We start from the raw sequence: 17,288 nt of genomic DNA on the forward strand, positions 1-17,288 counted from the left end.
CTTTGATAGCTGGGCTCCACGATTACTTGTCCCTTATATCTAATAAAGGGGTTATTTTCTTTTAACTTTCCTTTGTCCCTCGTATATTTAAAGAGTGCTTTTGTATTTAGTATGTCTTTTGTAGGTGGCATCTTATTTCTTGAATTTACCTTTCTGCTTTTACTCATGCAAGTATGTACCAGTTCTTGGCTTATCTCCTTAGTCATCTGCTTTTGGTTTTACTTTTTTTCATTCCATTTGGGATTCAGTTATCAGGCTAATTCTTTGTTTACTTGATGAGGATTCCCTCTAAATTCTTTTTCTGTTTCTTTCTGTTTTCTGTGTTCTTTCTGTTTTATTTCTTTCATGCACATGTCCATACATTGAAATAGTTATATTTCATTATTGTCATTTCATTTAGGCATGTCTAGCCCGCCTAGGCTTCTTTGTTCCTCATGCTGTCTTGCGATGGGGCTTTTCTTAAAAGCTGGGCTGTGAAATTTACTGAAATTTATATGAAATTTACTTAATACAAAATATCTTTTCCTTTGGCATGTATTTCTCTTCTTCCTGGTTTGGAAATTCTGAATTCTTAATCAGTTTATGGGTGTTTTATTTCCTTAAATATATGGCTGACTTTTAGCCCATAGATCAATTGTACCAGTTCACTGATTAACTAAGCAGTAATAACTGGGAAGGAGGGTAAATATTGCAACATATCCACTTATATTTGGATATAACATATACCTTTCTTCATGACATCTGACATGTTTTCCCAAAAGTTCTCATTTGAAGTTTTATTCTTTTAAAGATTTTTGACTTAACTGATTCTTCAGGTGGTGGGAGTTTATAAAATGATGAGACTTGCCCGACTCAGGGAAGAGACATACTATATGCAAGCTCTAAATTACTATATGAATTATCATATCAAAGGCAAACCAAACTGGTGTCATGGTAATTCAAAGAGTCATTCCCAGACCCATGTAGGTACATCAAGCAACAATTTGTTACCTTCTAAAATCTGAACCACTCATAGCACTTCACTGAGAAAAGAGCTGAGCCCTTTTATTTGACCTAGAACTGGTGGGAATAGGACCAGTACTAACAGTTACCCTGACAAATAAACTCAACCATTCCTGAAAACTGGAAGTCATTGTCAATGCAGATTTAGAAACACAAAGGATTTTATCTATAACAATTAATTTTATGAACTTATTTAAATATAATATTTTGAACATGTACTACTCAGGCATTGGTTTACCAAGAAAGTAAATAAAGCCCTGCTAGATGAACAGGAACTTTGTATGTGAAAGTACCTGCCACATAGGATTTTTCATTCTACATATTTGTCCCAACCAGCATTGTTTAAATTTAGATTAGCCGCTCTTACACAAGGGGACTCTTTCCCTTCTTGGTCCAGTAAACCGTATCAGTTCCTGTTCCTAGAATAGCATTACATTTTGTAACTTCATGTAGTAAGAACACAGTGAGCAAGAACTAGCAGTTTCTGTACTTTTTCTGAAGATAATCATAAAGTTTTAAGCTTAGACCGTATTGAAAATCAGTCTAAGGCTTGTATATGAGATTGACATTTATAGGAGATAAATCTGAACTCTATGTCTCCAGACCCCAAATTGTATTTTGACATTAAATATCACCTTTCCATCTAGTACTATAAATTACAGTGCTGTGTTCGGTTTGGTGATATGTATTATCTGTGATCTCCTTTACTGCTTTTGTCAGCAGATCCCTTGAGAAGGGTGAAGTGGAGAGCTTGGAGTCAATACCCTAGACCCCAGCAGTGATGTCATGTGAGGCAAAACTTGATGAATTTTGTTCCTAAATTAAGAAAATCTGGACACATAAATTAAGGACATGATCAACTGAAATTCCTAGGGAAATAAGATGTTGTAATAAAAATAAATTTTCTGGTGACTTAGGGCTGACTAGTCTCCCTTCCTTTTTAAAAAAAATAAAACCTCCAGTTATTGAAAAGCTGTCTAAAATGTCTGAATATGTTTTCTAGTATGACTTCAGTAAGATTTATTGAAACTTGCTTTTCTGAGGACCTTGTAAAACTTTAGGGGAGTCATCCTTATATCCCATATACAGATTTTTTTTTTCATTCTACCTTGTTAGTTTGCTTTATTGCACTCATTTACTATGTACTAGCTATTTATCTCTGCTGGTCCCTTTAGACAGTGAGCTTCTTTGGAGAAGGGATTAAATTTCTCTTGTTCAAAGTTGTACCTCCAGCATGTAGCACAGTGCCTGGCATATAGAAGGTATGTTAGATTGGGTACTCTGAGAAGCAGATGCCAGTTGGATTCATATCTAATCCAATATGGAATAGATGTGCAAGGGATTTATCGGGGTAAAACACTTATGAAGGAAAATGAGGAGGGAGCTGAAGGAGGCCAGAAAAGCCATCAGACCATGGTGCAGGTCTGACCCTTGTGGAAGAGAGAGGAAAGAAAGGAAGTTTGAGTAGGAGGAATCTTAGACTGCAGTGCTGTTTTAAGAAAGTTTGGCAGGGTCAACGGGGAGTCTTCAAGTCAAAGTTCCCTGTGAGCAAAGTCCTGTGTTACATGATTTTGTCATGCTCAGTATCTTTGCCATGCTCAGTCATTGGCTGGGAGCAGCCCCCAGGGAATGTGGCTTAGGCACAATGTGGTGGTGAATTGAAAGGGCAGCAGCTGGGACCATTAGTCAATTACATTCCCCACAGTAGAAGATCTGAGATGCCCATATTCACAGCCACCACAGAAGGAGATCAACAAATGCTAATTGGAGAAAGAGTTTGGCAGTGGCTCATGCCTGTAATCCCAGCACTTGGGAGGCCGAGGTGGGTGGATCACCTGAGGGCAGGAGTTTGAGACCAGCCTGCCCAACATGGTGAAACCCCATCTCTACTAAAAGTACGAAAAATTAGCCGTGCGTGGTGGCAGACACCTGTAATCCCAGCTACTCGGGAGGCTGAGCAGGATAATTGCTTGAACCCGGGAGGTGGAGGTTGCAGTGAGCGGAGATAGCACCACTGCATTCCAGCCTGGACGACAAGAGTGAAACTCCATCTGAAAGAAAGAAGAGAGAGAGAGAGAGAGAGAGAGAGAGAGAGAGAGAGAGAGAGAGAGAAAGAGTTTGAATAAGACAGGAGTTGAAGAGAGGAAGGAGATTGGTCTTAATATTCACTGAGCCCTAATATTTGCTAGTATTGGTGGAGGATATAAAATCATGGGATTCACACTCACCTCCCTCATCTCTCCTCAAACGTTACCTTATGGAAGAAGCCTTCCCTGACTACCATATACAAAACAGAATAGTCTCCACAATCATCGCATTCTGTGTCTCCCTTACTTTACTTTTTAAAAATTAAAAACAAGCCAGGAAAATCGCTTGAACCCAGGAGGCAGAGGTTGCAGTGAGCTGAGATCGTGCCACTGCACTCCAGCCTGGGCAACAAGAGTGAGACTCCATCTCAAGAAAAATAAAAAATATAAATAAATAAATAAATAAATAAAACAATTGACACCTTTATTGAGGCATAATTGATATATAATAAGCCGTACATATTTTGAAGGTACAAGTTGATAATTTTGACACGCATATACACCCATGAAACCATTACCACAATCAAAATAATGAACATATCCATCACTCCCTGGAGTTTCCCCACTACTCTTTATAAACCCTTTCTCCTACCCCTCCTGCCCACCATCCCCCCTTAACAACCACTGAACTGCTTTCTGTCACTCTAGATTAGTTTCCATTTTTTAGACTTTTATATAAATGGAACCATAGAGTGTGTGCTTCTTTTTGATCTGGCTTCTTTCACATAGCATATTGTTTTTGAGTTTTGTCCCTACAGTAGTATGCATTAATGGTTCATTCCTTTTTATGGCTAAATAGAATTCCATTTTATAGATATACCACAATTCGTTTTCCTTTCCTTACTTCGTTTTACTTTCTCTATAGTATTTATCACCTTTTGACATTATGTTTCTATTTTTATTTGTTTGCTGTCTCCCAGAATGTAAGTTCCATGAGGGCAGGGACTTTGCTTTGTATACTGTTACAACCACAGTGCTTGGCATACAGTAGGCACCTAATAAATATTTGTTGAATACCTGTATCTTACTTCAGACCTTTAGTTAACACAGCAACAACACAGCTTTGATATGATATTGATGTTTTGATCATTTATCCTGAAAAGCAGTATTGGGTTGGCCAGACATATATTTCATTTGGAAATCATAACTGGAATTTTGAAAATTGTTTCTTGGTTGTCTTCTCATTCATATATTATAATGAGGAAAAATAAATTACAGGAGTAAAGACTGATCTTTTAAAAGACAAATTAAATATCGGTGTTCAATGATGTGTTTTTGGTGCTATAAATTAGTTTATGCAGAATTTATGAGTCAAACCTAGGCAATTAATTCTGATGGTTATTCAAAAAGAGTCAGCCATAAGGACAATTGGGAGAAAGCAGGGATTAGTTAAGATGAAATACAATTTTGAGTAATCAAAATTTTACTGTGTCTCAAAAGAAATGCATTGTTTGCCCTGTTTGCCATGTGTGAGTGTGTGTGTGTGTGTGTGTGTGTATGGCGGCGGGGTGGTGTGGGTGTGGGTGTGAGAGAGATCCTGCTTACTGAAACATGAAAACCTTGTTTGTTTCAGGATCAGATTTGCAAGTATGTCTCCCTAAGGGCCCAACATGCTGCTCAAGAAAGATGGAAGAAAAATACCAACTAACAGCACGATTGAACATGGAACAGCTGCTTCAGTCTGCAAGTATGGAGCTCAAGTTCTTAATTATTCAGAATGCTGCAGTTTTCCAAGGTGAGTTCTGGGGATTATTTTAGATGTGCTGCTCAATGGCATCATTATTTGGGCACTGGGCTTTCAAATGCTAAGTATAATTTATCAATTACCATTCCAGCATTAATGCTTGATATTAAAAACCTCCTAGTGAGAAATTCTGGTTTAAAAAATCACATTTTCAGAGAAGCTTCATTTCAATCTTTGGAAAGGTGAGTATTGTCACAAAATCATTGTTCAAGGACATTCTATTTATCTGTATATAAAGGTTATAAATCTCTACAGAAAGAATAAATAATATTTTATCTCAGCTGGGTTCAAAAGCAAAAAAGTTTCCTTAAATACTGAGCCTGGTTTTCTCCAGGAATGAGTCAGATGCTTGTGGGACACATGTGAACTCCTTCTGACCACTAGGACCATTTCCATTTAAGAGGCAGACACTGGCTTATTGGCCCAGCATTTTCCCGTTTGTGTGAGTGGTGACCTCTCCTCTCTTTGTGATTCTCACTTCTTACCATGCCTGTGAATGATTGCGAAAGAAGCTGTTGTGGCATTGCCAGAATGGGTAGGAAATGACACTTCTCCTTGCTAACTTGTAGGACTATCATAGCAGGATGGGGAGTACCTCCCTCAATTCTAACACCCAGCTAGGAAGATGATGATGATGATGGAGGTGGTGGTGGTGGTGATGATAGCAAACACTTATATGGCACCATGTACTAGGTACTCTTTTAAGTGGTTTACATGTATTCATTCTTTTAATCCTCACAATGTAATTATGAGTACATATTAGTATCCTTATTTTGTCGATGGAAATCTAAGGCACAGAATGATTTAGTAACTTGCTCAAGGCCCCAAAATTAATAAATAAATGGCAAAGGCAGGATTTGAACCCAGGTGGCATGACTCTTAGAGTCTATTCTTTTAACTATCCCCATAGGCTGTCTCCTGTGACTGGGAAAACTAATTATGGATATCCACAATTAATTAGTAATTAATTAATTATCGAGCTTTCTTCTATCCTTCTTCAAGCAGAGGGAATCAGCCACCTTTTTCTTGCCTCACCAAGAGAGTATCGAGGTCAGAAAAATAACACGCTGACTGCCTGACATAGCAAAGCTTGAGATTTATGACACTGTTACAAGAATTAACCTCTTTGAATTATAAGGTGGGTTGATTATAGCTTATTTTTGTATTAGAATGAAATCTTTAGAATTAGCTAAGAAAATTGTTTAGATTAGTGAATAAAGCCTACATTCACAACAGTTTCTTGGGTCAAAGCCTCAGGGGATGTTAGGTTGATTATATGAAATATAACATATAAGCTTGAAGTATTTGTTAACCTATTTATGCAGTCAGACTTTTGTGAAGAGTTTGTTGAGACTAACAATTTGGTGATAGAATGAATAATTTAGGCAGATTTTAAAAATACATGTAGCATTCATGAACTTCTTAGATTGGTTTTGGAGTTGATCTGTTGGATGAAAGTGGGGTGAGAAGAAATGATGTGACATGAGAATTGAGTTGAAGCAGAGAGCTGAGTCTTACTCTTTGGGGAATCAAGGTCCCTTTTTAGAACAGAGTATTAGTGATTTGTTTAATTCCCAGAATATCCAAGCTTACAGATGTTACCTTATAATCCTTGTCTGATTGGAGCGGAGTGGTAGAGTGATCATACTGGTATTTTAACGTGCATAGTAGCTGACATGGTTATCTATCTGAGGGCCTGGGCTGTCAGTATTTACACCTCTGTCCAGTTCTGCACTTTGCATACTGTGTTTTCTAGATCTGCAAAAATGTGAGACTAGGAGAGAAAAGAAGTTCTGACAAGATTTTGGTTGGATTAGCTTCCAGATAAGCCTGCTGTAGCTTGGAGGCTGAATACTAGTACTGCGAACAGAGGGTAGAAAATGGAGCAGCATCTACTAATTGTATCTCTCTCTCCCTTTCTCTCTGTCTCTCTTTCACTTACACACACATACACTTTCTTGAATTGTGGGGATAGACAGAAGGACAACCCTAGCAAAGGAACTTGGAGACAATGAAATGATGTCTGAGCTCATTATTGCTAGTGCCCTTTACCTTGTCACCATCTGTACTCATTCTTTATCTTGTTTCACTCCCTCTTCTCATTCTTTTCCTGCCTCACTTTTAGAAAAAATAAACCTCACAAAGATAAATAAACCATGATCCCAGACCTCAAGGCACTTGTACAGTGTTGCAGAAGACATTGCACCTAAATCCTTTTGTAACAAACGTTTGTAGAGACAGGACTTCAAACTGGGGACCACTACAAGATAATGTATTATTAATTGCTAAGAAAAAGAGAGCATCCACTTTTTTCTTTCTTATGACCGTTTATTATTCCAATGAATTGAAATTAAGAGACACAATTGTTTTTCCCCTAAAATACATCCCCCCCCCAATATTCTGGTAGACCAAATTAGTGAGAAAACCATCCCAGTACTTCACTCATATGAAATTTGATATGACAGCTTTTGCTAGCTATTTTCTTCATCACATGAAGTTGAAGAAAGCTCATCTTGATCTTGGCCTAGATCCACAATCTCTTTAGTATTCCTTCACTAGTCCACATTGAGGGTATTTAAGCAGTGAGTGCTTTCTGCAAATATGTGCACAGTTCCACGAGCAGTCCTTACTGCCTTGATTTGGATTTTATGTCTTCATTTGCAGGAAGCCTTTGCCCTTATAAATGTGCCTGGGGCCCTTTGCTACAGTGGTTGGAGTGCTCTATTGCTAATGTTGTTTTGATAATGATTGAAGCATTTAAAAAAGTTGTTCTTTATTTTCAATCTTTGCATTGCCTCGTTTCCTAAATTTAATTTACTTAGATGTGCTTAGTAAAATGAGGCAGCACAATCACTTTTTGTTTCTGCTTAATTAATTCTTTCTGAAAAACTCCACTAAAAGTAGATTTTCCTTTCTCTTTTTCTTTTTCTTCTCCCCACCTTATAATAATTATGATGATAATAATAGTGAAGATTTATTAAGTGCCTACTATATGATGCTTACTTTTACATAATTATCTCATTTAATTTTACCAGTAGCCCTATGAGGTCTGTACTGTAATTATCTCCATTTTACAGATGAGGAAACTCATTGATGCCACAGCTTCTTCTGAGCCATCATATGACATGGCTTTGCTTGTTCTGAATGTACTTGAGGTAAAACAAAATTGAGAAGTTGAATTTGTGGTTCTTGTGAAGAAAAATGGAATAGAATTCTGAATTTTTCATCATCTCACTACCACCTCTATACCTTCAAACCTTGAGTTCTATTTTCTTTGTAGAATTTTATTATGATTTTCAGCCTTGTACTATCAAGAAATATTTCGGGTACATCCAGGTCTTTTCCAGATGTTGGATAATTCTAGTCTTCCCCAAGGTACCACTGACTTTGAGTGATAATAGACTCTTTTATATGCAGCAATACCTTGCTTTTTTTGGAAGTTGCCTATCCCACAACTTGAACTCTCTTCATCGGAAAGGAAAAATAGTGGTTAAGCAGGAAATCACCTCATCTGAAAGGTTTTTGGGTCCTTGCTTAGAGCCTACTACTGTTCCATGTTTATGTGTAGTCTTCACACACTTGATTTTCTGGCTTTCTAGGGGGGATCCAAGAACTCACTAAATGTGGCACTTGGGGACATTTAATAGAGGATCATACTCCTGCAGGTCACAGTGGCTCTTGTATTACATTAGGTCCAGTGTTCACAGTGTGGTTACAAGTAAATAAGGAAAGTTCAACTTACATTCACTGTCCTTTTCTTAATATTTCCATTTTAAATGGCTAAAATGAATTTCCTCAGTGCTTAAGATCAGTGAAAGAAACACTGGACTTGGAGTCAGAAAATCTAAGTTCAAATTCTAGATCTGCATTTATGAGCTTTATGATTTGGGGCAGTTATTTAGATTCCAATAGCCTCAGTTTTCTTATCTGCAAAATGGACATAGAAATTGCAGTCCTGCTTACTTTTGTAAAGTAGAAATAATGAATGTGAAAGTATCTTGAAAACTGTAAAACACTATATGCATGCATTATCTAGACAGCTCATTTATGTGGACCGCTTCACCCCAGGTGGTGCCAAATAAATGATGCATTATCATTACAGACATTAACCTCGACAAGGCTGGAGTTCATGTTGTACTTCAACAACTTTTGCCACTTATAGATGATATATATGCAAACAGCTCCAGTGTACAGACGAAAGAGTACTTAGGCAAAACACTCTTTGAGAAAGGGGTTTATTTTATGCACTCTTGGATGTGAAGCTGTACTGTTTGAGTGTCAATACTGCCAGGAGTAATCCTTTTTTCAGCTTCCTGAAGCTTCTCTTCTGGCTAGTATCTGGTGTATTTCATATACGAATAAGCGGCTAGGTCAGGAAGGGTTTGTCGGTTCAGGCCATATTTTAATTGCATTTTTTGGTCCACACTGTTATGGCAGAGAGGAGGAAAAGGTTGGTATAAGTCTGGAGATCTTCAGTTGATCCTCACTCAGTATTGGCAAGCTTGCTTTCTTCTACCTGCTTTCTGTGGAGATGAAAAAGACATCTCTGAATGCGGGGGAGGGCAATGTTTCTGTGCTTCCTCTGTTGTTTCTCTCCCTTATTTTCTGTTTCCATCAGCTCTTGGCAGTTTTTAGACTCTCTTCTGTCAGATTCCTGTCTCTCCCACTCCCCCTAAATAAAATTGACCTTGGTTAGAATACCCTTTTCTGTCAGCTCATAGCAACTTCTCCAGTCATTTCTGCTTGAAATAACTGTTTAGGGACATTATTCAAACAAAGCTTTTTTCCTTCACAGTTAATATGTGACTCAATAATTGCTTGAATGTTGATAAACATGTTTTTGAGATTCAATCATTTGCTAATTTAGTTTTTATTATGTAGTGGGGATTTTAAGTGAGTACTGAGCTGTTTTTCTCCATTTCACAATTCTTTCCTCCTGACTAGCCTGACAGTTCTGCCCACACTCCAGCTCTGTGCAGGCTGAGCCCCACTGCATCCCCAACTCTAACTGCCCGCCAGTCTGTCACAACCCTTTCTTGGTTAAAAATAATGTATGGGAGAGAATAATTACATTGATGTCTAATCAAATGTAACTTGATTAATAATTTTAGGAACTCAAACCACGGCCATGAGTGAAGTTATATATCCTCAAAAATGTAAATTATTAATCAAACCGCTCATCTGTACAGCAAAGCTCTAGTAATCCCATTATAAAAGGGTGAATTTCTCATCAGAGCCCAGAAGATGCTGGCTTTAATTAGTGGACTTTTATGGCACCAACTCAAAGGCATATTTTGGTTACAAAGTTTTTTAAAATGCAATTCTTTAATTATTAGGGTTATTGGAAAACCAACTGGAAACTGAGTGTTTAAAGCCATTTCAGTTTTAAAGTAAAAACTTTTGGATTAAATTCGGTCTAAAAATTCTATGGCTTTAGTAGAGCCAGAGGCTGGGGGAGTTATAAACCTTTCCTGGGCCCTCTATTGATTTAGAAGTCAGTCATTAGGCTGAAAACTGTTTAATGAAAAGAGCTTAGAAAAATGACTCAATGTGCAGCCGGAGACCATTCTGGGGCCAACCATGAGGTGAGGAGATTATGCAGATGAACTCTTTTACCCCAGCCCATCGCCCTTGATTGAACAAGGTCCTGAACTCATGCCCTTGATTTAACAGGGCTCTGAACTCACCTCCTCTTGCTGTCATCATCACTGCCCACCTTTCTCACTAGTGGGATCAACAAAGCACATTAAAGGACAGTGTCCCTGCCCTCTAGAAGCTTCCAGGAAAAACACCACTTTTGCCTAGAGTGCTTACTCTCTACCTCCCCACCAGCCCCCAAAGTGGGATTTGTTTGCTTTCTGAAAACATATGTTCCTCCTCTTCTTTCTGTCTCACTGAGTTGAAGTACCTGATATTGGAGTAATGAAGCATATGTTTGAGAGATTTGAATTCTCTTGTCAGTAGAGTAGAGGTAGAAACAATTTCCCTCTAAGCTGGAAGTGGTAACATAGAAATTAAAAGCCTCTTTCCTTCTATTGACTGAGATGCTTCCAGGGGCTGAGGCACCTGTATTGCTCCTTTTCCTTCATTGTACTTTTCAGTCACCAGGTCTCATTTCTTCCTGCATCCTTCCCACGTCATTTTCCTACATTCCAACTGAGACCCCCTATGGGTCTCAGTTATCTCATTTATCATATGCAGATGCCTTTTGACTTTAGTTCCTCTCTGATTTCAGTTCCAGGCTCCATCAGCTAACATCTAGACTACCAGCAAATGTATACCTGGGTTTCATGCCTTTAGCCTCCCTTGCTTCCCAGTTCAGCAATGGAGTGTAATGATTAAGAATGCAGGCTCTAGGGGGCATTTTGACAGGGTTTGAATTAGTCTGGGTGGGGGTAGGCAGGCTGGTATGGAGAGAAGAAAGCTGAGGGCTTGGGTGAGGATTAGAAACCTCCTTTCTGGGGCCGGGCGCAGTGGCTCAAGCCTGTAATCCCAGCACTTTGGGAGGCTGAGACAGGCGGATCACGAGGTCAGGAGATCGAGACCATCCTGGCTAACATGGTGAAACCCCGTCTCCACTAAAAAAAACTAGCCGGGCGAGGTGGCAGGCCCCTGTAGTCCCAACTACTCGGGAGGCTGAGGCAGGAGAATGGCGTAAACCCGGGAGGTGGAGCTTGCAGTGAGCTGAGATCCGGCCACTGCACTCCAGCCTGGGCGACAGAGCAAGACTCCGTCTCAAAAAAAAAAAAAAAAAAAAAAAAAGAAACCTCCTTCTGAACATGTACTATATTGGAGAGAGATGAATGAGAAGTTTTCTGTTCTCAAGTGTTTTACTTAACTCATTTAAACCTCACAACAGCCCTAGGAGGTGGGTACTTTCATTAGTCTCATTTTATCACTGACAAAATGGAGGCTTAAAGAGATTAGGTGACTTGTTTAAAGTAGCACCCAGTAGATGGCAGAGATAAGAACTGAATGCAGGAAGTACAACTCCATAGCCTGTGCCCTTAAAACAGTGCTGTATGTGTTATACAGCCTCTGTGTATTTTATCGCATGGTCATAAGCAGTCTCCTCAATTCTAGCTGTCCTCCTTGCAAGGGAACTCTATTGTATTTAATTTAAAAAACATTGGCTGAGCATGTCTAAAGGCAGGTACCGTGGGGGATTCAAAGAGAAAAACTACCTCATGCCTATCTTCAAGTAGATCAAAATTCAGAAACCTAGACATTTGTATACAAATAACTTGGGTACAAGACATCCTAAGAGAAATGTAAGAAAAAACCTTAGCAGTTTTCTAAGGGGAGTACAGGTGGATCCAGGTTTTGTAGTGCTCAAAACTTATATAATTGGGGGACCTTCTTTAAGAAAAAGAAGACAATAAAAAATACAAAATGCTCATGGCTCTTCTGTGACAGGCTGTACAAGTGCAGGGTCCCTATAGCTGAAGTTTCATTGTTTAACAGAAAAGTAACTTTTTTCTTTCTTTTCTTTTTTTTTTTTTTTGAGACGGAGTCTCGCTCTGTCACCCAGGCTGGAGTACAATGGCCTGATCTCAGCTCACTGCAACCTCCGCCTCCTGGGTTCAAGCGATTCTCCTGCTTCAGCCTCCTAAGTAGCTGGGAGTACAGGCGCCCGCCATCACACCTGGCTAATTTTTGTATGAAAATTCACATAAAGATGGTAGTGTGGGGTTGGAAGACATTAACTCTAACCAGAGGGTAGAGGTTCTTGGAGGAGACTGGCTGTATGAATTCTCCAGATAGACATACTGTTGATCAAGGAGAAGAACGGAGGAGGGAGTTGGGTAAATCAGTGTACATCTTTTTCTCAATTAAACTCAAACTCAAATTATTATTATTATTATTATTTGAGACAGGTTCTCTCTCTGTTGCCCAGGCTGGAGTGCCGTGGCACTATCTTGACTCACTGCAACCTTCACCTCCCGGGCTCAAGGGATCCTCCCACCTCAGCCTCCTGAATAGCTAGGACTACAGGAACGTGCCATCACACAGGGCTAATTTTTGCATTTTTTTGTAGAGATGGGGTTTCGCCATGTTGCCCTGACTGGTCTCAAACTCCTGGGCTCAAGCAATCTGCCCGCCTCGGCCTCCCAAAGTGTTAAAATTACAGGTGTGAGCCACCATGCCTGGCTGGCCAAATTCAAATTATTAATTGCCTGTTAGATACCAGCCTTTCTGGACTCCTTGTCTACACCTGTAGTCTCTCACTTAGACTTCTCTCTTGAAAGGGCCAAACACCTAGGAGGCAGCAAGGGGCATAGTGTGATGGCCATGTGATCTGGCTTCAGGCAGGCTGGTGTCTAAGTCCCAACTCTGCCCTTTCCTCTCTTTGTGACCAAGGGCAGGCCACTTCTCTCTGAGCCATTCATTAAAGAAAATTAAATCAGATGAGTGCTGTGAAGAACTCAGCTCTATGCTGGCCCACAGGAATCAAACGCATGGTAGCCATTGTTTTTATTATTCCCTCTTGTGTATTTATAAACATACTTATGTATGAAATATAATATCTTTTTTTTTTTTTTTTGAGACGGAGTCTCCCTTTGTCGCCCAGGCTGGAGTGCAGTGGCCGGATCTCAGCTCACTGCTGCAAGCTCCGCCTCCCGGGTTTACGCCATTCTCCTGCCTCAGCCTCCCGAGTAGCTGGGACTCAGGCGCCCGCCACCTCGCCGGGCTAGTTTTTTGTATTTTTTTAGTAGAGACAGGGTTTCACCGGGTTAGCCAGGATGGTCTCAATCTCGTGATCTGCCCGTCTCGGCCTTCCAAAGTGCTGGGATTACAGGCTTGAGCCACTGCGCCCGGCGAAATATAATATCTTTGCTTTACAGTAATGAATGTCACATATCTGTCATATATATATTTTAAAATAATTTTTTATGTTTTAATATAATTAATGTCAAAATGTGCTAAATACCCACTCATGATCCTATCATTCAGAGATAACCACTTGTAACATTTTTGTGTGTTTTCTTTTCTCTCTCTGTGTGTATGTGTATATTTAAAACTATACAGTATACAGTTTCTAAATGGTCCCCTAGTGGTCTGAATGAGTTAATGTAGCCTTTAGATCTAACCAGCAAAGGGAGACTAATTCCACTGGATTACATCAAGAGAGGAAGGAGAACAAAAATGTTGAAAGGAAATTGTTATGCTTATGACACTCCTCTCCTTTGGTAAAAGTTCTTTAGCATATAGTTCTGAACCCAATTAACTGAAATGTCATTATTGGATTGCATTTCTTCCCTCTCCTGGGAACCTGTGCTTTTCCTTTCTAGCACTCATCAGGTTGCAGTGGTACATGAGTATGTATGGTTATTTAATTAACATGGGTATCCTTTACTAAAGAATGAGCTTTCTGTGGATAGGCCTTGTGTCTATTCTACCATATCCCTCTGTTCCCAGGTGAGACAGTAAACTCTCAGTAAATGTTTGAATGAACACATATATATATACATACACTCTCACACGAAATTAGAATAAGTAGTATTGATAGAAATAGATTCCTAACTGTTCCCCTTCCCCTGCAACAACTGCCAGTATGACCAAACAGAGAAGAAAAGATAGGTCCTGTTGCCTGCAGCATTTACTTCTAGGTTTTAAAAGCTGCTCATACATAAGATCTTAAAAGTCTGGATAATGGGGTTTTTCTTGCCCATTGAGATGGAACATCTGTTTCTCTAAGCCTCTGCCTCAGCTTCTGGCCTCATAACTCCGAGGCTTGCTGGTTGTTTTTTCTTCCAGCATGACCTAGGCTCTTCCCAGAACACTGTGAACAAGATTCAGTGCCACAGATTTGCACCTTGTGAATAAGAACCTGTCAGCTTGTCCAAATACATTCTTGTGTGTCCTACCACCCTTTCACAAGAACTTGAAGGGAAGAGAAGCTCGCTTTTCTTGAAAGCCTTGTAGCAAGCAGACATACTTGTATTTACTTGGATCTTGACAGCTTCCCTTCAAAAAGGTGGTATTAATCCCATAAGGAAACTAAAACTAAGAGAGTTTAGTAATGTAGGCAACTTAACCCAAAGCTAAATAGTTGAGTTGCTAGATCCAAGACTGCTGAAATTAAATTGTGCTATTCTCCTATAGTGCTATGTGTTCTCTCTCAATATTGTTGCTAGTGCATCAAATTTGGAGACTAGTCACATAACCTTACCTTTCCTTAGAGTTTTATATTTGATATTTTAGTGGAAGGCACAATGTCAGAATAGATAGTCTTTTGAGTCAAATAGTCCTGTATTCAGATACTCTTGTTACTCACTAGTTATGTAACCCCCTTTTACAAAATGAGGATAATAATTACAATCTTACAGCACTGCTGTGAAAGTGAACTATAAATTGTGTCAAACATTTACCATATTGCTTGGTATAGAATAGGTGCTTAATAAATTGCAACTATTGCTACTCTTCAAAGTTAATGGTTAAGGTTCTCATTCTTATATCTGTTTATAGTTGTTCTTCCTTTATCGACTCTAATAAATTGGGATTTGACATGGGTGTAGGAATTTGATCAGACACAGGTGGGATTAAGATTGACTCAAGTTTAAAAAAGGACTTGTCAAATCAATGAATAGTTTAAACAAAATTGTAGAGAGGAATCATTAACCAATTTAAAAGAATAAGTTTTTAAATAAAATTTTTAGTGTGCATTAAAAAATCAATAATAGGTTCATTAGAAAGTATTGTTATCTATTTGTTAAGGCAGGTTTCTAGAGACCAATGGATTGTTTATTTATTCCTGATTATGTGAGACCTTGAAAGTAATACAGCAGTATTTATTTCAGGATAATCTTTTTTTAAAATAAGTTTTTACTACACAAATAAGTATTTCTTTTTTAATTAGAGAAAATGAAGAAACCACAAAGAAATAAAAAAAGTGGAAAATAAAATGACCCTGATTCTACCCACTAGAGGATAACTACTGTTAACATTTTGACATATCATCTTGCATACTTTTTATTCATACATATGTGTATGTATAGTTTTTAAAAAATTGACTATACTGATTTTTCATGTAGCCATCTTTCCATGTCAATAATATGTTTCTGTAACACAATATAAATATAGTATCTAGGGGCTACCCTTTACTTAGTACTGTGGATATTTCATATGTTATTAATCTAACCCTCTCTATTGTTGGAAATGTAGGTTGCTTTTCGTAAGCCACAGTGAACTAAATAATGTTCATGTAATTAAATATTTATGCACATCCTTAATGATTTCCTCAGGATAAATTCCTGGAAGTGGAATCACTGGGTCAGAGGCTATGCAGTTTTTAAGGTTTCTCACATTTATTGCCTATTTGATTTCCATAAAATTTGTATGTGCTTTCACTTTACTTATTTTTAAAAACTTTTTAAGTTTTAATTTTTGTGGGTACATTAGTAGGTGTAAATATTCATGGGGTACGTTACATGTTTTGATACAGGCATACAATGTGAAATGGAGATTAGCAGTGTAAGAATGTCCATTTTCCTATTTGCCCCTTGCCATTTTATCATAATCCCAGTTTGGGTGAAAAAAATAGTACTCTTTGGTTGCCAGTGAGATTTGTTGATCATTTGTACCTTTTATTTTGTGATTTTTCTCACTAATATTCTTTCATTTGGAAAAATTTAAGTATACCATGTCCCTTACTAGTTGTCCTTTTCTTACTGATTTGTAACAAACAGTTCTTTGTATATTCAGAATGCTAGCCCATTTTGTATAAGTTGCTTTAACTGATTTGTTAATTCAAGTTTTTGGTTTTTTGTGGGGTTTTAAAAATACTTTCAATCAAATGTATCAATATCTTAATTTGGTTTCCAATATATTCTTTGATTCTTTACTAATTGATATTGGCCTTAGCATGAGTCAAAGATGTGTTCTATTTCCTATTCTGACACCAGCTGTGTGGAAATAGGTAGGTAATTCAAAGTCTCTAAGTTTGTTTTCTTATATGCAAGATGGTAACACCTGACCTGCCAACCTGCTGGAGTTCTTGAGGATCAAAAGAGGTAATATATATGAAAATGCTTTGAAAGTTTTAATGACTATTGTAGTTGTTATTCAGTTGTCCCTTGAGACTTATCAGTCTGTACTCTATCAGCATTGCCTTTCTTCCTCTGGATCTGAAACCTTTCTGGCCTTTTAGTAGGAAGTAATTTGGTCTAGAAATGCACTGGAGCCTGTGCCCTGGTAGCTGGAAAAGTGCTCTAGAGGGTGGTGAAATGTAGCCTGCCACCAGTCTCTTTGCCTGGAGTGTGGATTCTGGGCATCCTTCCCAGATGGGGAAATGGGCCCTGGAACTATTCTTTGATGTAATGTGTGTGTTTACTCCTACATGCCCCAGTCCTTGAAGGGTAGCTTAAGAAACCCAGTCAGTGAGGCCAAAGTGCTTGTTCTACCAACAGAGTAGTAGGTGGGGGAAAACCCCAAAGATTGCTATCCACACTCCT

The 17,288-nt window shown here is 38.6% G+C and overlaps 1 protein-coding gene across 1 annotated transcript in view; it reads left to right on the forward strand.

Moving 5' to 3' along the window:
- GPC3 (glypican 3) overlaps positions 1-17,288 on the forward strand; it is a 457,513-nt gene that overhangs the window by 27,134 nt on the left and 413,091 nt on the right. The window contains exon 2 of the mRNA XM_007992737.3: positions 4,663-4,824. Within this exon, the coding sequence (XP_007990928.1) occupies positions 4,663-4,824 (162 nt within the window). The remainder of the gene's footprint in view (positions 1-4,662; positions 4,825-17,288) is intronic.

This window comes from Chlorocebus sabaeus, chromosome X (assembly GCF_047675955.1).
Source record: "Chlorocebus sabaeus isolate Y175 chromosome X, mChlSab1.0.hap1, whole genome shotgun sequence".
Lineage (NCBI taxonomy): Eukaryota > Metazoa > Chordata > Mammalia > Primates > Cercopithecidae > Chlorocebus > Chlorocebus sabaeus.